General features: G+C 56.9%; 1 protein-coding gene across 1 annotated transcript in view; it reads right to left on the bottom strand.

Moving 5' to 3' along the window:
* Nphp4 (nephrocystin 4) overlaps positions 1–21,500 on the bottom strand; it is a 98,982-nt gene that overhangs the window by 64,617 nt on the left and 12,865 nt on the right. The window contains exons 4-9 of the mRNA XM_076863423.2: positions 21,275–21,447; positions 20,191–20,255; positions 18,461–18,616; positions 12,492–12,628; positions 9,201–9,382; positions 8,451–8,577 (exon numbers count right to left, since the gene is read on the bottom strand). Coding sequence (XP_076719538.2) covers positions 8,451–8,577; positions 9,201–9,382; positions 12,492–12,628; positions 18,461–18,616; positions 20,191–20,255; positions 21,275–21,447 — 840 coding nt within the window. The remainder of the gene's footprint in view (positions 1–8,450; positions 8,578–9,200; positions 9,383–12,491; positions 12,629–18,460; positions 18,617–20,190; positions 20,256–21,274; positions 21,448–21,500) is intronic.

Here is a 21,500-nt window from a genome sequence, read left to right as displayed (position 1 = left end):
CCGCGCGGTGAGAGTTCTGCACAGTGCTGGTCCAATTTTAAAACACTGATGACCACCCACGAGGACAATGCCAACACGGCGGCGGGTCAGAGGGCAGAGGGAAAGGAACGCCCACTCCCTGCCACTGCACAGGGCCTCACTGTGGCGTGAAGCATGCCATCCACTTTCAAAACCAGAAGAAGCTCTTCAGAAGGCACCAGAACAGACATGAATGCACCAAAGAGGTGCGTTCTTGGCCGAGACGGCCCAACATCCTCAAATGCAAACCCTCTCTAAGTTCCTCTGCAAATTCACCAGAGCCCCAGCAGAAGGTCAGCAGAAGGTCAGCAGTATCGCGGCCCTGCTGCAAAAGCTCCTCTGGAGAAAGGAATAAGCGAGAATCACCAAAGAGCGAGGGACAGGCAGAGCCGTGTGGCCACACTCACTCGGCCAGGCCTGAGGATACAGCAGCCTCCAAACTAGAGCCCATGGCACCTGGAAATAGACAGGACCCAAAGGGGACGACGACATACAGCTGAGCATGTGACGAGGACCATCCCGAGTGTGGGGAGCCAGTGGTGCCACTGGAAGGGGGGGCGCCCAAGCCAGCTGCACCTAGGGAGCAAGGGGTGCGAGGGTCCTCCACTTGGGAATAAGGAGGGCTGCAAGACCGAAAGCTGACGTGGACAATGTCTTAGGGCCGGTGTGACATTCAGTGGCACAGCACCCGCCTGACACATGCGCAAGGCCCTGGGTTCCATCCCCAGTACCACACATAAAAAAAATTTGATGTTTACATGGCAAGAAGTGGAGAAGGTCAACAAAACTGGAAGAAAACACCTTATCACAGGTAAAGAGCAGATACCCCTAATGCAGAGACTAAGAGACACTCTATATAAAACAGCCAGGAGCGTGAACAGGCCACTCACAACCATGTGGAAACACGTCCAGGTCACTCATCATTGGAGAGACACCAACTGTGGTTCCACCTATCAGCAGAACTCAGAACCATGCTGCAGCGCTGACCGTGCTGTGGAGCACCCTGACCAGGGCATCACCCATGGGAACTGAGCAGGACCTAGCCCTACAGAGGGCATCTCTACAATGTGCAGCAAAACGTCATCGCCTAAGCCCGGCGGGCTCTTTTCAGCCCCCAAGATGCACCTCTCTCGATGCAAAAGTGCTCCCCCTCCCTACACAGCTGCACATGGGGGGCCCACCTGAACACCCAGATGCAGCACCTGGGCCCAGGGCACAGCAGCCTGGACACAGGACAGAGTACTATGCAGCCAGAACAAGGATGCAGAAGCCCACTGCCATTCCCAGGAGTGCACCACAGCAACACAGACGCATACAGGCAGCCTGCTGGCCCTTGTACACTAGGGAGACTGAGAAAACACAAGCCTCCAGTTACATCCACAAAAGGCAGCCCAGGAAAGATGAGCCAGAAAACACCAAATTGGCTGCCCCCGAGAGCTGGGGCCATAGGGTGGAAAAGACTCAAAAGAGTGAGATGCTTACCCACGGTGCCTTTTGGAGAATTCTGAACACATCAGTGCTCTGGACACTCAAAAGGCAGAACCCCATCAATGAGGAAGGGAAGGGGAAATAACTAAAACTGAAAGCAAACAACAGAAGGCCCAGTGCAACTCAGCAACTTCCCCACACTTGGGATAAACCCAGAAACGTGGGGACACGCCACGGGCCACACACATGGTCTCAGGACAGGGGATAGCTGCACAAATCCTCCACTCTGGGGCTCCAGGACCAGGCAAACGGCAGGTGCAGACAGCACTGGGTGCAGCAAGACAAAGGCCTAGAAGGGACCAGAGTCAACGGGCCAGCAAGAACCTATGAGTGTGTGTGGGGAAGTGTGTAAGAGTGCGTGTGCTTCAGCATATACATGACCTGCTCACTCACACGCCTACGATGTGAGGAGGTGTCTGAGTTCACGAGTCAAATTTCCTAGCTCTGTCCACAGAACTGGCACCGAATCAAGATCTCTCACACATTCCCTTTAAAAAGAACCACAGAGCCAGGCACAGTGGCACACGCCTACAACAATCCCAGTGACGCAGGAGGCCAAAGCAGGAGGATCCCAAGTTCAAACACAGCCTCAGCAACTTAGCAAGGCCCTAAGCAAAGACCCTGTCTCAAAATAAAATACCAAAAAGCCTGGGGATGTGGTTCCATGGTTAAGCGCCCCTGGGTTCAATCCCCAATACCATAAAAATAAAAATAAAAACAAATAAATAGAACCAGGGCTCATCAAAGACAAGGAAGGTCTAAGAAACTCTGTCTCCTGGAGCTCAAGGAGACATGACAGTTAGCTGCAGGGGACGTCCTGGAGATCCCAGAAAAGGGCAGCAGGTAACCACGTGCCCGTAGTGGTCGAGGAGTCACGGCGAATGTCCCCTGCGATAACACTGACAGCAGGGAAGCTGGGCGTGGGGCACGTGGGGACTCTCCACACTATCCTCACGTTGTTCTGTAAACCTAAAACTTATAAAAACGAGGTTCTTTTAAAATAGACAGAGCATGGAAACCACGGCTCCTCGCAGGAAAGCCAGGGCCAGGGCTGGAACAGGGAAGATGTCCGAAAGTGTCCAACTCACAGAGGTGGCCACACAGACACAGGCCAGCCTGAGGAGAAAAAGCAACAAGGCCCTGTGGGACCTCAGATGGACAGCAGGTGGACAGCGTGAGCCTCCAGGCATGGCCCTGAGAGGGACGACCTCACTCCACACTCTCCCAGGAAGCTGTAGCTGACTCCACTGTGGGGAAGCAGTAGAGGCAAAATAGAACCATTCTCTGGAAGTCTCACAAGGAGGAAGACTACACATTAAAAATGCATCATAAAGGCAAGAAAAGTGGAAGAACTGCCCCAGATTAAAGGAGGCCAAGAGATAAGGACACTGGACACAGCCACTCCTGGAGGAGAAGGCTGTCAAGGGCTGACCAACGATCAGATGGACCAAAGCACCAGCTGGTGTTCAATGAGCCATGGTGACAGCCGCACAGCGTCCAAAGGCCAGACCCCAGCCTCCAGGTGCACTCGCTGGGCTCCCGGGGTCAGGGCCACGGCGTCCACAGCGCACCCTCCCGTGGGTCAGGAAAAGCATGTATGTACGCACACGCACACACGTGCACACCACCTGCAGGAGGAGGGCCAGAGCACAGGAGCAAACACAGAAAGTCACACTACAGGGACAGGAGCTTCGAGATGAACCAAAGCCCTCTGTGGTTTTGCAAATACCTGCAAGTTTGACATCATTTCCAAATAAAAGATCTTTAGAGAAATAAAGTCTTCCTAAGCCATTTTAAACAAGCACAATGTTAAGAAAAACACGCCTCTGATGAAGGGTGTGCACCCAAAGTGCACGGAAGTCGCCGCCTCCCTGCTCCATGGTAGGAGAGAGCAGCCCACACAGAGGGGTGGACAGTGGGACCCTACGGAGGAAGGTGACCAGCGGCTACAAGCATGCCAACAAGAAAAGCCTGGTCTCTGGGGGATGTGAATCACAGCTGTAGGGAAGCACCACTTCCCACAGAGCAAACCACGACGGCAGGAAGGTGGGCGGAGGGACGCTCGCAGGCTCCACAGAGCCCACCCAGGGAAACAGACACATCTCCAGGGACTCGCCCGGGAAGGGCAGGAAGTACCACCTACAACACAGCAGCACAAGGTCACCCTCACGGGTGAGGGTCCACCCACCTGCCAGGGAAGAGGCCACACACCACCTCCCACAATAGGCCATGCAGATGAGTCACCAATGGGCAGGACCAATCTATGGCCGTCACAGGCTCCACAACAGCCCTTAGAGACATGAGGGTCTTGTCCCTGGGACGGATAAATTGCAACTTCTAAGGAAAAAAGTCATTTCAGGTGTGACCAGGCCCTTGGGAAGGAGACATTATCCCAGGTCATCTGGAGACCTGGACATCACAACTGTCCTCCCAAGAGAAGCACAGAGCACCGAGGTAGAGGGGAAGGCAACGCAGAGACGGAGCGGGGAGTCCAGACAACAGCCCCCTGAAGACTGTCCTTCAGGTCCTTCCTGCACCAATGTGGCCACAAGCTGAGGGAGGCCAGCGACCACCAGAAGCTGGAGGAGCCAGATGGATCCTCGCCAAGCTGGGCAGGAGGCACAGCCCTGCAACACCTTGACTCCATCCCAGTGACCCAGCTTCTGCCCCCAAGACTGAGACAGCAGCTCCACCAGGTCTGTGGCAATTTGTCACAGCACCACCAGAAGCTGACAAAGTGCGGACAGATGCCAATCCAGCAACCACTGAGGGGAGTGGGAGGGGACGTCAGGAAACAACGGAACGGTCAGGGTGTGCAGGGCACACACCCACCCAAACTCACCAAGGCCACCCAGCTCCGCACTCTGGGACGGGCATGTCACTGTAAGAGCAAAAGCTCATCCCGTGAGCCCCGGAGGCTCCTGAGGCCAGACCCCACCTTGACTTGCCGAGTTCGAGAGCAGCAGATTCCCGCCTGCTGCCTAGGCAGGACCAAGCCGGCTGCCCATTGCTAGTGACCCTAACAGTCAGCTCACTCACCTGCTGCATCTGCACTCACACTCCCAGGACACTCCGCCTGACCGTCCTCTCCTGACTCTCTGAGGAGCAGCCTGGCTGGAGCGGAGAGAGCCCGCAGGGGCCAGGGGACGGGACCAGGTGGCTCCTGGGCCCATTAGGGCCTGGATCACCACAGGCCAGAGACCTTCAGCTCCCAAGGTGAAAACCAGCCCAGCCTCTGAGGGCGAGGGCCGTCCCCCACTGCACACCCCGCCTCCAGAGGAAGTCAAGAGCCCACACCAGAAAGCAGCATGGCAGGGCTCAAGCAGGCCACCACACTCTGCTCTCAGACAAGACGCAGAGACAGGGAGTAGCCTGGTGGCCAGGGAGCTCAGCCACACCCGTGACAGAGGCAAGTGCCTAGCCTGCCATCACAGGGAGGGCCAGAGGCAGGGCCCCAGGGCCCCAGGGCCCCAGGGACCCCAGACTCAAACTGAACCCAAGAGGGAACAGCAACAAAAAAATAAAACCTTCCTAATGGCCCGAACACCACGCTTCAACATTGCATCATGCTGTAACGCGACAAAAACGTATTTAAAAGATAAGTCATTGTCGTCCTCAAAACTGTCAGAGAAGCCTGAGAAGATTCGGCACAGGTTCTCCGTGGCAATACCAGGTCCAGCTGCTCCCACTCAGCAGCCCAGAGGCCCCCGCAGTCCTGCGGGGTTTAGAAGCCAAGCCTCAAGCTCAGGGTCTGAGACATGACCACCATTTCCCAGAGACACTGCCCCTACACAAGCCATGGCTCCCTGTGCCGGGCTTCGTCCCCTAGGTCAGGCATCACCTCACCTGAGGGGTCACCCCCACATAAGGCTCACCTCCACACAGGGATCCCCTCCACATGGGGATCACCTATACATTAGGACCACCTGTACATAGGGATCCCCTCCACACAGGAATCACCTGTACATAAGGATCACCTCTACAGAAGGATCCCCTCCACAGAAGGCATCCCCCCATGCTGAGCACCACCCCTGCATAAGGCATCGTTGCGTGGTGACCTCACCGGGGCATGCACTACGGGACAGGGGTAGGATAATTTTTAAAGGTCTCAAGAAAATCCTATAACAGGCGTATTTTTCAGTTTGAAGAAATTCAGATTCAATGATTTTAGAATGAGCCCTTGACACCTGAGCCCCAACACGGAGTGCCCAAGGGCCACGCTGGCGCTGCCCGGGCACCCCCAGGCACCTGCATGTGGTGAGCCCCAAACTCAAGAGCCAATCCGTTCTGCTCAAAGAGGATGAACCAAGGTAGACCAGCAAGATCTTCACGGCCTAGTGATGGGGCAGGGCTGCTGCCCGGGGAGCTGTGGTCCTAGGACAAAGGTACAGCCCTCCACAACCGTGCTGGAGGGAGGTGGCACCACGTCCAGTTGCACACTCTGAAGTCCACCCTGCAGGGCTGGGCCTCCACCCGAGGAGGCACATGGGCTCCAGCCACCCTGGCAAGGATGTGGCTGCATGGGGGGCTGCTTCTCCAACCGTCCACAGCTGACCCAAGACAAACCACAATGAAGAGGCCCCTGCTGCTGTGGCTAACCACAGGCCGCAATGGCCAGGCAGCTAGTGCGACGCCGGGTGCTGGAGCTAGTCTGTGGTTGTCATGGTCTTGCTGTCCTGGGGACGGAGCCGGGGCCTGGTGCAGCTAGTTTCTTTTTAGTGATAACAAAACATTCAGGGCCCAAACATGTCACTCAGATTCAGGTGACTGGACATGAACTGGAACTGTTCTTCTGGCCAGAAGGCCACCTGCCCAGATGGTACCATTTAAAGATGAGGCATCCATGAAGGGCCTTGGGGTTTGTGGCTGCAGCACCTGGTAAACTGAAGCATCGCAGAAGTCTGAGCACTTGTTCTCCAAGGTTAGGAAGAGGAAAGGCAACTGGTGAGCGCGCCACACCAGGGTCTGCCTGTGCAGGGAGATGCTGCTCAGGACCAGCTCCAGAGGAAAGCATGCGGTCCCTCCGCTCCCAGTGAAGCAGAGGACCTGGAAACGTTCACCTAGGACGGCTGGACATCTGATGGCACTGAGAAACTCACTTCCCTTTGAGTGTGGCCACTTGCACCAGACTGCAGAGACCCACCCCCCTCTGGAGACACCCAGTGGCCATCTACGGACGAGATGCCATAGGGTCACAGCAAGCTCTCAAACAACCTGGAGAAAGGGCCAAGACGAGACTGGACACCATCGGCGGACAAACCCCAGCCCAGTGACAGGACCTGGCGTCATCTAATGCTTCTCTCTACCTGTTTAACATTTTCCATAATAAAAAAGCACTTATAAAAACATATTGGCAAAATCTTCACCAGTGAAATGACACTGTGCCCAGATCTGCCTCAGAGTGACTCAGCCTGGGAGGCCCAGCAAGGACCCGATCGTGACCACCGTCCATTTACCACCCACCCTGCTTTTGCTGGTGCTTGAATTGTCCATTTTATAAAGACTTTAAAAAGCAAAGAAAAGGGGCCTGGGATATAGGTCAGTGGTAGAGCACTTGCCTAGCATAAATGAGGGTTCAACCCCAGCACTGCTGAGAGAGACAGAGAGAGAGAGAGAGAAGAAAAGGAAGACGGAAACATGGGAATCTGCAGCCTGGATGCATAAATATTTGAAAAGGCCTCGTCCCAGCTGGAGGCAGTGCTCCCTAAAGAACTCGGAGAAGCAGGAGTGGACTGCAGCAGGACACGCCCCCCCAGGGCCACGGCTGAACCTGCCGAGCAGGCCACCTGGCTAGCCAATCATGTTCCCACCCTCACACAAACGGATGCTGAAAAGAAGGGATGAGCTACCACCACCCCGAGAGCCCTGCGGGCAGCAGCGGAGCTGGCGCCATGTGCACTGGCTGAGCACTAGACCAGGCATTGCACGAGACGCCTCAGTTCAGCATACAGACTGCCCCGGGGAGAGTGCAGAGCAACAGGGAGCCCCACCAGGGTGACAGACCCACATTGCTGCCCTGCTGGCCCGCACCACTCCCACCCACTTGGGTGCAGCAGCACCCAAGTCACCCACAGAGCCCAGGGTGCAACGTACGGCCCGGTCTCCCTGCTGGCTTTTCAGCCCTGAAGCCCCAGCCCTCAAGGAGCCAGGCCCACCGGAGAGGCCCACCCATGCCAGGGTATCTGCACACAGCTGAAATTTAGCTGAGATTGCTGATAATTAATAAAACAGAAATGGGAACGTCAGGTTCATCAAAGCAGCTAGGACCTCAGATTGGCTCCAATGCCTGGCGGGCTGGAATTTCCCCCTGACGGGGCTCTGAAGCACAGGCTGGGGTAGGGGACGTGCAGGTCAGCGCGCTGCTAGAGGAGGTCGGCAACAAAAGGACACCGTGAACCACCGCCGGCCCACGAGGCCCAGCCAGCACTGTCGCCAGGCCTCTTCAAGGAGAGCTGGACAGCGACATGTGAAAGCCACGGTGGGCGGGCCCAGCAACTTGCTAAAATGGCTTTCTCAAACAGAAAACTAAATCTACACCAACGCTGAAGAGATGTCCGTGCACACAGTTCCTCACCTGCACCTGTGAACTCCGTCTCCTGGTTGTGATGCAGATACACTCAAGTTTGACTGTAAGAACTTTATCACCTGCTCAGATTCAAGCTGTACTATGCTTAAGATCCTATGAAAAGCACACCAAATGGCCTCGTCTTTCAAAATGATCATCACTTCTGTGATTGTGATTAATGCTATCTCGACACATGAAGCATACTGAACTGGGCACCACTGTCCCCAACAGAACCTGCTCCTGCCAGGGACAGATGGCTGGCACAGGAAGAGGCTCTCGAGACATGAGCCACACTTGCTGCCCTACTGCTGCTCACAACCAGCTCTGAGGGGGAAACACTGTCACCCAATGAGGCCTGAGCACAGAGGGCGATGCTCACGTTGCCGTCCGCCACCACGGGGCTGCTGAACACATACTCCAGCTGGAAGACCACGGCGAAGGCCGGGTGCTGCACCATCTCAGGCAGTCGCAGGCGGCTTCTCAAAACCAGAGCCTGGTTTCCAGAGCTGGGGCAAAAACAAAACACAGGGACATGTTAGAGTGTCTCTCACGCACCCCCTGTGCCTATCCCTACCCAGGGACCAGGGGCGCGGGAGCGCTGCCGACACGGCCTGGGCACTTGTGCAGAGCTATCCTGCATGTGCTTGGCCCCAGGCAGTCCCCAGCCAGTGCTTCCTTCTCCCAAGTGCCACAAGCAGCACCTCTCCAGACCGCCAGCGCACCCTGCAGCCAAGTCCCCAGAAGCACCACGTGGAGGAGGGTCCCATTCTGAGACTGACTGCTGTGGAGGACAGCAGCCCCTGCTGCATCAGGAGACCCCTGTGGTGACAGAGGGACAGGGGATTGGGAAGCAACTGCTGCATCATTTGGGAAACTAATCCCGGACACATCTGGATTCAGCATGCCAAGGGCTCCCCGGACCCTCAGCTGCCACAGCAGGAAGTGTCCAAAATGCAAACTCTAAAGTGTCGAACACAGGAACGGGCTTTTTCCAAGCGCACTAATTTGCTCATAGGGGCATAACTGAGCAAGTGGAAGAAAGGTGACAGGGAAAAGCCCCAGTGGTGACTCCACACCAGCCTGCTCCACAGCTTGCGTCCCCACGCACCTTGGGCCCCAGGGAGAATACCTGGTCCTGGAGGAGGAGCTCACTCTCCTGCTGAAGCTGGCCGAACGCGTCATGGCCACATCCATCTCGGGCACCAGCACAACCACCTGCGGCCTCCGCACAAAGCCCAGGCCGTTGTGCACACCCACATGCAGGCGCCGCTCCAGGATCTCCAGGGCCCCGCCATCCAGCAGGCCACCCCCCTGCAAGAGGCACAGGGACATGGAATGAGTCCTACACAGCCAGAAAGAGGGGTGGCCAGAGGAGCCCCGGCAGGCAGGCAAGCAGGTGAGTCCAAGCAAAGGTCAGGTACTTCACCCCACCGTGACTGCTGGCCACAGCACCTCTAAGGTGAGGCTGGCCTTGCGACACCACCGTCCTTTCCAAGCAGCATGCCCTGCGGTGCCTGGTGGCCAGGCTACTCTAGCTTTCCAGAGCTCAGCTTTCCCAGACGGGCAGCCTCCTCCTCATGGACCTCGGCTCCCTCCACAGACAGGTCCCAGAGGTCCGGAAGCTCACTCTCCTGAGACAAGGGGACACATGATAGAGAGGTGCCCACAAGCAGAACACACCCAGTTTCAACTCTGTGCCCCCAGAGACTTGAGGCTCTGGGAAGAAAGGGCAGGAAGAGGATGACGTACACCAAGGCAGGAAGTCACGAACCAACAGCAATGGGGTCGGCCCCAACGTGACCACCAGATATTAAAGTGCTTCATCTTAACAGAAAATGAACAGGCGCTCTGACCAGTGAACAGGGGTATTCCTCCAGGCCACTTGCACTTATTAAATTATGCAATCTTTGCAAAGCGACTGAATTTTCCAGTACCCATTAATCAAGTGAATGGACCTAAATTCAGCCTATGAGTCTTTGGATAATGGAAACTAAACCTCAGAGACAACTGAGTATCTGCCAGTTGGATAGGAACAAAAACACAAACATAAGATAAACAAAATAAAAACACACAGTAAAGTTGTTTTTAGGAATCGGTAAAATTCAACCATGGCACTCTTAAAACATCTCTGCCTTTACACGACCCACTCTGAAAAATAAGAAAAGAATGGATCTCCCTAGAAAATGGTTGCTGCGCAGCCCGCTTCTGCTCCATGCCTGCATGTGTGACCATGTTAGGCAGAACTAGTTTCTAAGAAGAGAAGAAGCAAAAAAGCCAGCTTGCTCACGGGGAACCAGTCACTTGCTCACTTCGTAGGCCATGAGAGTGGGAGCCGAGAGAGAGGACCACCTGTTCCCACAAGTGGAGACTCCAGCACTGCCACAAGTGCCCTGGCAGAGCATGGTGCACCCACAGCTCATCCTCCCTAGAGCAGAGGGAGGGCAACCCTGGGCAGAGAAGAAAACCAAGTGCTCCCCGAAGCATGGTGCACTGGAGAGGCGCGGGTCAGCTGAGGGGAAGGAGACCCATACAGGTTTGCACAGGGGCCAAGGAAGGCCTATAGAAAGAATGCCCAGGAAATGAGCCTCATATCCAAAGGCCCAGTGGCCAGCACACGTCCACAGGTGAGTCCAGGGAGCAGCTCAGGTCACGAAGCCGGCAGAGAAAGCCCATACTCTGCAGGTCCGGCATACAAGGCCCAGCATCAGCCTGAGGGCAGTGAGGAGCCGAAGCCAGCAGGAGGTCTGAGCAGGAGGAAAGGCACTGGCTGTCTGTGTTTCTAAAGAACACTGTGGCTCTGGGCAGAGGCTGTGGCCTCAGAGACACTGCAGCCAGCCTCCAGCTGACCTGCCAGCTACCTGCACACAACCAAGGATGAGTTGCCTCCCGCTCAAAATTCCACCAAGAGCCAGGATCCATGCACAAGAACATGCACAGCAGGGTCCTAACGGCCCGGCTTGGAAGCAGCCAAGAAGGCCACTCTGTTGATGGACAGACATGTGGCAGGGCACTCACAGGAACACCACACAACAAAGACAGTGCGCAGGCTGCTCCGACAAAGAGCCCTGCACAGTGCCCAGCAAAGACAGCACAAAGAAAAGGCAGCTTCATGGAAATAAAGGTGAAACGAGGCAAACCCACACTAGTCCAGGCACCTCGAGTGACAACCCAGGACAAGATGCAAACACCGGGTGGCAGGAAGACCTGGGAGCAGGAGGCTGGACCAGGAGCCCAGGCTCCTTTCTCCTCTCTTCCATTTGCCAAGCCCCTCACCCTCTGTGGCCTGACTGATGCAAGGAGATGCCCCTCGGTCTCCTGGCATCTGTGGCAAAGCTGCTTGTGGAAAAGCCAAGAGTGAGCACCCTTGGTGTCCCAGGAGGCCAAGAAGCAGCTCCCTAGTCCAGTTCTGCTGCCCCTCCTCCCGTCCTTTAGAGGGCCACCCCTCCTCCCTGCTGGTGGCTTCAGCTCCGGAGCAGTTGGCACCAGGCCGGGGCAGCACGGAAGCCGTGTGCAGCCCACCTCCTGTTCCTGGGCCGTCCAGAGGAAAACAGAGGCCAGGCCGGACACATCCGGGACAAAGAAAGAAATGAGGAGTCCACCAAACCTGCAGAGGCTCTGAGGACCTTCGGGTGCACAAATGAGCTGTGTGAGAATACCCAGGGAAGCTGGTCGGGGTGGGGGGGGGGCAGAGCTTGAGCTGTCCTTGCACTCAGGTCTTGCCACCTGCAAGCTGTCATCACTGGACGGGAAGAGGGGCCCTTGGTGTGGGGGTCCTGCTGCAGCCTGAGCAGCACACGGGAGCAGACGTGCACGCTGGGGCTCGTGTGCTGTATCTCACTATGGCCACATGCACGTCCCTGCCTGATGGGTGGGCAGACCCCCCACCAGGAGCATGAAGCACCCTGCCCGGGCATGCAGTGACAGAGGGGGACAGAGGAGTGCTCCCATGGGCTCCCAGGTTAAGGTTTCTAGGAATGTGTCCATGTGGATGGCAGAGGGCCAAGGGTCAGACAAGGGTGAGACGTTCTCAGCCGCCTTTAGGGGTTAGCAACAACTCTCCAGTCACCTCCTGAAATGAGCCACAGTGCCTGGGTCACCCATGTCCACTTGGGGTCATACTGTGCTTTAAGTGAGGAGTGTTTTGTCATCTACTGAGATGAGAGTCAGTGTCTCTTGCCAACAGCACCTTTGTCACCTTCCAGGATGGGGGGGCTGGAGGATCTCTGGGGTCTGAGGAGGAAATGGGTCCCAGGAAACCTGTTTTACACCAACTCAGAGACAGAAACAGTGTCCCTCTTCAGCCACAAAGTTGGGAGAGACAGGACCACATCCCCTGGGCACACCGTCCACCCCAGCAGCACCAGACTCCGGCAGCTGGCCCAGCCCTCAGGATGCCCTCCTCGCAGCAGGTGAGACGTACCTCCTGGACGTGATCGCAGGTGAGGAGCTGTGCCAGCTCCTCCTCGAACCTCCCGAGGGAAGGGCACAGGGTGAGGAACAAGTCGTCCAAGTGCCACGTGACGGGCTTCTGGAGCCGAGGCTTCCGGAGGGCGTCGCCTGCGGTGAGAGGCTCGTGAGAGATGGCATGGGATAGCAGGCAGAGGACCCCCAGGCCTCAGACCACAGGCAGTGGGACCTCGAGGCCAGGAGGAGGCAGGGGAGTCGCCTGGACACAGCACGCCGGGCCACCAACTGAGCTAAGGTGCACAAACTGCACTTGCCACTCAGATTCCAGCAAACCTCCTCCAGAGGCAAACTGCAAGTGGGCCACTCAAAGAACAAGGGCAGACAGCAAAGCACGCCCACTGCCCTTCAGCTGGGTTCCCCCAGCGCCGCCTCCTCAGCCACACCAACACCACTGCATTTACCCGAACCAGCTGGAAATGGGACCACGTGCTGACATCTTGCAGCAAGCAGACACACAAGACGGGGCTGGCACCACAAGAACCAAGCCCTGGTTCTGACCCAGAAGCACCGCCTTCTCCCTGAGGTCACGCCCAGTGCAGAGCGGGCACACAGCACGGCTGAGTGGGAGCTGGATCTGCTCCACGCTGCAGGACCAGGAGAAGCAGCCGCTTCCCAACCCACACAGAGATCTGGGCTTCCTCTCCCGGCCGCTGCAATCTTCTCCTCCTACCTCGAACTCTTCCTCTGTTTTTGTGATTATTTGCATATTAGGTCTTAGGTTTTTAAAAGACAATTCCAAAGTTAAGTAAACACTTGGTGCTAAGGAAAACACGGTCAGAGTGAGGGCAGGAGAGCAGGGAAGAAGGTTCATCTTTGCCTTTGTGTCCACAAGAACCCAGGGACAAATGGCAGAGAGGGCTGCACAACAATGTGAATGTGCTCAACAGCCCTCCACTGCCCACTGAGGGATGGGGAAGATGGCCTGAAGTCCACCATCTGCGTGGTGGCTGAGCGAGCATCCTAGACAACCTGAGCTGGGGACCACCCTGCACCCAGCCAGACAGGAAGCAGTGGTGGGAGGAGCGAGGCAGGAGGGAGGTGGGAGGCCCCCGCAGCATCCAAGGCTCCTGTGCTGCTTCTGGGAAGTCAATGGCAAGGCCAGCAGGGGCCTGGGAAGGTGACCAGCGCCCAGGCCACTCCAGGTGAGCAGAGAGCATCCCAGCAAAGTAAGCCAGAGGAGAGGAGGAGAGGAGGGGGAGAGGAGGCCGAGGAGGTGAGCAGGCCCAGGAGAAGAGCAAGATGAGAACACACAGGCCGCTGTGCCCTGGTGGCGTCTGCAGATGCCCCCCACTAGGCAGACGGAAACTGTAATGCACACGTTCACCTTGATGGTGGGCAGGGGTGCTCGCGGGTGCCCTCTCAGCCCGCCCACCCGAGGGCCTGTACCACACTGACCAGCAGCACGGCTGCTTCACTCACGAGGGCATGACAGCGGCCACCCAGAACCTTCTGCTCTAGACCAGCAAGGCCACTGGCCACACAGCAGGCTGGACCTGGGGTTAGGGGTCCTGTCAGCAGACGTGAGGGCTCCAGGTGGACGTCACTGACGGGATGCCACTGAAGGGAGGTGGTCACGCCCATGTGCACCTGCAAGTCCTGCACCTCCTCCCACGCTGAGGCCCCCGCTCTCAGCCTTCACTGGTGGCACCATCCACAGCGCCCCACCCAGGGACTTCTATCAGCCACCACAGAAAGCCGAGACTTCCAGGACACCCCGCCCCACCCTCAACTCCCGCAGGCCCCAGGGCACTGTCTGCTGGACTACCCCCAGCACACTCCAACTTGACCTCCCTGTCACTGGGCAGCAAAGGCATTGCCACCCCACAAGGTGGCAAGGACAGTGACAACATGCCCAGCTCACACAGTGCTGACCTCGACTCTACTGACTTCTTAACTTCTACAGAAACAGAAGGGGAAACCCAGTGTCCTCCTCGCCCTCACGAGGTGTGGCATGCTGCTCCTGGACACTGGTGCAGAACCCCAGGCCACAGGCATCTGAATGTTCAAAATGCAGGTGTGACAGTGAAAGATGACCAGCTGCAGTGCACACAAGGGGATCCCGGGGTCATGGACCGAGCCTCCTCGGGGGCACGGGGAGATGAGAAGCTAAGCACAGGTGGGGTTGCAGGAGAACAAAACAGGGACAGAGAAAAGGGGGCACCAAAGGCCACGACCCAGTTGCTGGCAGCACTGGTGACAGAACAGAGGACACACCAGCTATAGCAAGAGAGCTGAGTAGCCTGGAGCCAGGAGGGAGTCACATGGAGGGGCTGCAGCCACAGCAGGGCCAGCGACCGCCCCTGCACCTCCTGCCCTGCACACAGCGGCCGGCCACAACTGCGGGGTGTCGCACAGCAGGACCTGTCCGCAGGAAGAAGTCAGGTCCGCCAAGAGTCGCCAAGGCACCGCCTCCTCAGGAGAGCTGAGGAGCTTCTCTGGAGGCAGGCGGGCCTGGGAGCCAGGCCTGGTGTGGACCCAGCTCTGCTCATGGCCCTGGACCAGGCACTGCCACTCTCAGTTTCCACAGCTGAGCAAGGGGGGAGACCATGCCCCCTCAGCCTGTGGGTCTCGCTACCTGCAAAGTCGCTCTAGAGTCACCGTAAACTCTGATGGGGACGTAGGCCTCGCTTGGCTCCCAGGAGAGATGTGCAGCACACATAGGCCACGAGAGCACAGTCCTAAATCCTCGGAACAGCCTGGCTGTGCATTCCACACTATACTTAGCAAAAGAACACCTGGGGCTCAGGGGCCACCCTATAACAGCCACTATCCCCATCTGGTCACCATCTCTGCTGAGTGTCCCCTTGTTCCACACCAGCCAGGACGTGTGCCGCAGACTCGTTAGCTTCCCATGGCTCCGCAAACTCCCACCAGTGGCGGGAAAGAGCTGAGTCTTGATTCGGGGATGGAAACCAGTTGTGGTGAGCAGGTGAGTCCATGAGCACAGGATCCACCGTGAGGACCGAGAAGCCACTGAGAATGGAAGTTGGACGCGGAGCTGGCGAGCGCCTGGTAACACTGGCCTGTACATCCAAGAGGGGGCGGGGCCCACACACAGCTGCGTCCAGCCAGGTGGGCACACATCTCCACTGCCGTGGTCCATCCTGACAACAGACCTGTGGTGTCTGAAGCTGGACCGGGCTCACCTACCACCAGTTCATGCTGCTGGGTTTTTTCCCCCAAGAAACCTCAACAACTAAAGACAAGGACCACCTTTCAGGAAGAGCCACCCTGGTGCCCAGTGCCTATTCCACAGGGCAACAATGCGGCAGAAGGAGTGGAGCCACTGGGCAGCTGACCAGTGGCAGGGCCCAGTGATCCCAGAGCAGCCCAGGCCTGGGCAGAAAGCAGACGTCCATGGCCATCCCCAGGGGCCATGACCACAACTGCAACCCAGGACTGCAGAGCGGCAAGGAGGCCCTCGGAGGAAGATGAGCTTCCTCCGGGACACCCAGAGGAGCCCCGCCTTCCAGGTCCGGAGGCGCTGGGAGGCCAGGGCAGGGCTGGGCATCCTATGAGTGTCGCAGACTCTGGGGCAAAGTGCCCAGCTCCCAAGCCTGGCTCCATCGCCCAGGTGCTCTGGGCCTCAGGAAGCGAGACTGAGGAAAAGCAGCTGGGTCGGAGCAGAGCCTTCGCTCCACGTACGTGAAGGACTGGGAAGGATCAGCGCTTCCAGGATGCACTCCGAGGGAGGGAAGCGTGGGCTTCAGCTGAACTTGAGACAGAAGGTCCCGAGGCAGGAGCAGTAGCTCCGCGTGCTGGCACTTTGCTAGTCCATCTCACTTTCTCCCCCAAACAGTCCTGTCCCCATTTTACAGAGGAAAAACAGAAAACAAGGCCTGGGGAGGGCAGGCGGGGCCGCAGGGATCTGAAGTCTCCAGCAACAGAGGCTCGCTCCACCCCCGAAACCCTTAGGCCCCAACGAACACCAAGCCCCAGCCACACAGCGACCCGGATGACCACCAGTGAGGTCACCAGACCCAGCCCCCACAACTCCACCCACGCACTGTTCACTCTCCACCCACCTCCTGGAAGTGGCCAGGCGCTCGCTGTCCTCAGGCACTTTGGGGATCACAGGCCCCTCCCTGCTAAGGGGCGCACTCTTTCCTCCAGAGCTAAGGGCACCGTGAAAACTGGACCACCCCCTCCCTGAGCACCCCACATGGCCTTGGGTTCTAGTTCTGGAAAGCCCAGCTGGACTTCCGTGAGCGAGCGTCCTCACTCAGGGAGCCTGAGCCACCCTGGCTTAACCTCACCAGCATCCCGGCTGTGACACCGCCACACACGGGACCTCTCTGCGCTGGGAATCACGACCTTGTGTGGCCTGACAATGACACAACAGAAACTTCACCTCTGTCCTCCCACTGCTGCCTGTCACAAATGAACCTAAAATCCACCCCTGCAAGTGAGCAACGAAGACCGCCACTAAGAAAGCCCAGTCAGACGGCCCTCCCTGATGCAGACCATCATCTGGCGGACAATCACGAGGGCGCAGAAGCTCCTGGGCAGAACTCGGGGCAGAGCTGGCACCTGGGTGAGCACTCTAGCACTTTCGACCTGGCACCCTGCATACCAGCCGAGGCTGCGCACCCGGGCTTCTCTTCCAAAACTGTCACTGGGGAGCCAGCAAGAGCCACATCCCATGGCTCAGCTCGGGAGCACCTGCATGGAGTCAGCACTCTCTACCCACCCACCCCAGGGCTGCACTGGCTCCTCTTTCAGGGTCCCTGCTCATTAGACTTAATAATGACACATGAAGTGCCCTTCATTTCTGCAGCTCCTCAGGCACCACCCGCAGGTGATCAGTGCCTCAGCGCCAGACTGGCTGCTCCACACAGGAGAGCGAAGCCAGGCTGGGCTGAACACCCATGCTTCAGGACAGCCCTGAGGGGACTTCTCAGCTACCTCCTGCTTCTTCATCCAGAAGCCCGATTTTGGCCACCAGCTCCCTTTGTACCCCAGCTCCCCACAAGATACTGAGAACAAAACAGGTGTTTCAGGGCACCTAAGTTTCTGTCACCACCCCACCCACAAGAAGCAGCAACTCCACAGGGACCTGCAGATGCTTCCTGTCCTAGCTCAATCCCACAGACACCTGTGCACAGTCACAGAGGGATGGATACACCACCGGCCCCCAGAGCACAGGTCAAGACGCCCGCCACAGTGACCCTAAAATCCACATGCAACAAGGTCCTCAGCATTGGCACAGAGCAGGACAACACACCACAGCAGAGCTCAGGGCCCCCTGGCCAGGGCCCAGGACATGCCCAGGGCAGCGAGACCAGGCCACAGCGCAGCAGGCAGGGCCAGGCACTGGTTTTCACCCTTCACTCGAAGCAGGGGCAACGAGGCCCACTTGTCTGGCCTCCCATTTGGGGAGGTCACAGGTAGGACTCACACCAGGGGCTGAGGAGGACACTGTAAGCTCAGGGCTGGGAGGCAGAGTGGGCAGCTCGGGGTTAGGGGCTCGAACTTCAGCTGGAGATGAGAACATTCTGGAATGGCGGAGGCAGCAGCTACACAGTGGTGTGAAGGTGCTCACCCCTGACAGTCCCCCAAAAGACAGCTCAGGTGGCAAGCTGCACGTCATATATATTTTACCACAACTGAGAAGCTATAATGACAATGAGTTCCTAAAACTAGGGCACAGCAAGGGTGGGACACAGCGATAGTGGCTTTGCTGGCCACCGTCATAGGGAGTGTTTTATGAGAGTATTTCCCAGAAAAGAAGGCAAAGGTGACACAAGGATGGCAGCTCACTCCCCAGAAGGGACAGGGACGGATGGCCTTGCTGTTTGCTCCCCAGGCTGGGTGCTGAACTAGAGTGGGACTGTGGCCACTCACCCACCTGGAGGAGGCCGGGTCCTCTGAGGTTCAACCTTGAACCACAGACCCACAGAGAGAGAACCAAAGGAGCCTCACCGGTTTCGCTGTGAGCGGGGAGGAGGCCAGGGATCTGCTGCAGCCCCGACACCAGCAGGTTCTGGGGCACCAGGTGGAAAGCAGGCTCCAGCGGCGGGTGGAGCCGCAGGGTGTACAGCAGGCTGCAGCTCTCGATGAGGGTCATGTGCTTGTTTTCTGGGGGAAGAGAAAACATGGGGCTGAAGCCAGGGCACTTCTGTCAATCAGCAAGAAACAGACCCAGAGGCCCCACCACTCAGGGAGATCGTCTTGTCTAAGGAGACAGGAGTCCTTCTGCCCCGTTAGCCTAGAGATGGAAAGCACAAGGGCCATTTGTTTGGCTTTTGTTTGTATGTGTGTTTGGGATTTTGTGCATTTTGTCTGTTTTTGCAGTGCTGGGGATCCAGCCCAGGGCCTCCAGCATGCTAGGCAAGCACTCAGCCTCGGTCCAGCCTTCCCCTCCCTCAGGGGAGCCTTGCTACCCCTGTGGCAAGGCTCGGCCAGCAAACAGAGCTGCCCAAGTGTCCACACACGAGCAGATTCAATCACAGAACGTTAATTTAAGGAAATGCCTCGCAGCCAGGAGGATGAGGAGCTTTCTAGGTACTGATACGAAAATCCTCCAAATGAATGTTAAGAAAAAAGCAAGGCTTAGAACAAACATTTGCTCAGTGTCATAAAAAGAGCCACCAGGATCCTGACCAGCTCCAAGAGGGAGGCTAGCAGCAGCAGCGGGGCAGCTGGCGGAGGAGAGTTCACTCTCAATCTCCATACTTTTTCAGACCTTTGGAACTCTGAACCATGTGAACCACCAGGGAAATGCCCACGCAGTGGCTGGACAGGCTGCTGGCTGGAGGCTGGTCCCCTGCACCCACTCCCACTCAGAACGGAGCTTGCACATAGAACTGTGGGGATAGAACCCTGGTAGTCCTGGATACTTCAGGAGAGAAAAATCTTAGCAAAAAGTAATTAAAGTCAATGAAAAATAACCTAAAAGCAATCTTTATAAACAAAATTAACTTTCCAACTGATTGCTTCCCATCTCAAGATTTTCACCAAATTTGGGGGCAGGGGGTGCCACTGAACATTCTAGCACAGGCCACAGTGTGCCCACACAACTGCTTTCAGGGCGTCGGGGCCACATCTCCAATGGACAAGAGGCATGCTCCCCATCAGACCCACCTCCTGCCACTCTCCCCTCCACCCTCCCTGGGGCCTGGCTCAGCATCTGCTCTGGGCCTCCGGGATGTCCTTCCAAACAGCCCCCACTACAGGCACCTCCCCGCTCATCCTCCAGGTAGGCAGCATCACAGGGGGCCACACCTCCCAAGAGAAGCCCAGTAGGAAACTCCCCTGCTGTGGGGCAGCAGTCTGCAGACATCCCCATTAGGTGGGCACAGCTGGGAAGGCCTCACTGTTAGTGTTAACCAATGACTTCAGTCAGAGATCTTGCTGCTCAGCTGCTTCATCTGGTAGGCAAGGTGCCATCAGAGGCCAGGAGGCCTCCCCCTTTCATGTGGCTGACAAAGGCCACACCCCCAGCTTGCCTGGCAAAGCAGGGTGGGTGCATTTCAGTTTTTTAAATTATGCAAAAAGCCAAGTCCGTGACATATTTGCCAGAAACTATTAGATAACTGTGCTAAGCCGAGGGCAGCTGACATTCAGGCACAAGGCGGCACACACTGAGGCAGGAACATGCTCAGGAAAGTTGCAGTCTCTGCCCGTGTGGCCAAGGACAGGCTGGTTCTTACGCTCCACAGGGTCTTGCAGAAACGGGTGCAGGAGGGCTCTGGGGGTGCCATGGTACAGCCTCAACCTGGAAAACAGGACCAGGGAACCTCGTCAACCATCCAGCTTGCACCAGGCACCAAAGGCCAGATCTGCTTCTCCCACACCTCTAGAGCCTTCTAATGCTGCCAGCCCCGACCTCTGCAGGGAACAGGCAGCTGAAGACAATGTTGGTGGCCATGCCCAGAGCTCCACGACATGCCGAGCATGTCGGGCACACCTCGGCCCAAGGCCCAAGGAGCAAGAAAGCACAAGGGAAAATCACCAAACCCAGCGTTCCAAAAAAGACAAGGTTTAAGGGACTGCTAAGGCCTATTGCCAGAGCAGTCTCCTCCATGATGACTTCACCCCAGGAACATTTGGCAGTGTCTGGGGAGGCTTTGAGCTATCCTAACTGGGTGCTGGCATCTAGCAGAGGGAGGCCAAGGATGCTGCCAAGCATCCAGAATTCACCGGTGGCTCCTTAACCCTAACCCTAGCCCCTAGCCCTCACCACCCACCACAGAACAGAGGAGGACCTGCCTGAATGTCAGGTGGTCTACACACACGGGAATTCTGACCCTGCTGAGACACTATGTGTGACCTTGTCCGTGTCTGCACACCCAGCTCCTAAACACGGCCTGCAGGCAGAGGCGTTTCTGCTTCGGACCACAGACCACTTCCTGGGGCCTGGGTGTGAAATGCACATGTTTCATGCTCAAGCAGCAAGAGACACACTATCCTCTCTCGGCCACAGAGGAGTGGACTTGGGACCTGAGAGTGTGAATAACGTTCCTGGACCCCACAGGGGACAAACAACAGGGCAGGGCTGGCCCACGTGCATGCTACATCGGATCCAACACTCATAGTCAAAGCATAACTCCTCAGCTTGCTTAAAAATAACAAAACAAAACAAAAAAAAAGTAATAGTAAAATAAGCAAAAATCTCTTACAGTACACTATTATGAACACATAACAAACTTAAAGCTCTCTGATCACCAAGAGCAAGCTGTTAAGCCACAGTGAATGAGGCTGGGGACCACAGAAGTAGAAAAACAAAGCAGATACCGTTTGTCCTGGGAAGCAGAGGTCGGAGAGTCAGGTTTATTGCTGAAGATCCGAAGAATTCCAAACCCACAGGACAGTGACTGGAGGGTCCCATCCTGCTTCCTGCCTTCAGTGACCACTTCCACTACGGCCACGATATTTGGGTGGTTTAAGGACGTATGGAAGTAGAAAGGCTGCAAAACAGATCAGAGGCTGCTGGGCAGAGCCAGGTGGTGGGCTATGTCCC

The sequence above is a fragment of the Callospermophilus lateralis genome, chromosome 7 (genome assembly GCF_048772815.1).
Source record: "Callospermophilus lateralis isolate mCalLat2 chromosome 7, mCalLat2.hap1, whole genome shotgun sequence".
Taxonomy (NCBI): Eukaryota; Metazoa; Chordata; class Mammalia; order Rodentia; family Sciuridae; genus Callospermophilus; species Callospermophilus lateralis.
Note: the sequence above shows the minus strand (reverse complement) of the source record. Positions and strands in the feature narration are given on the sequence as shown.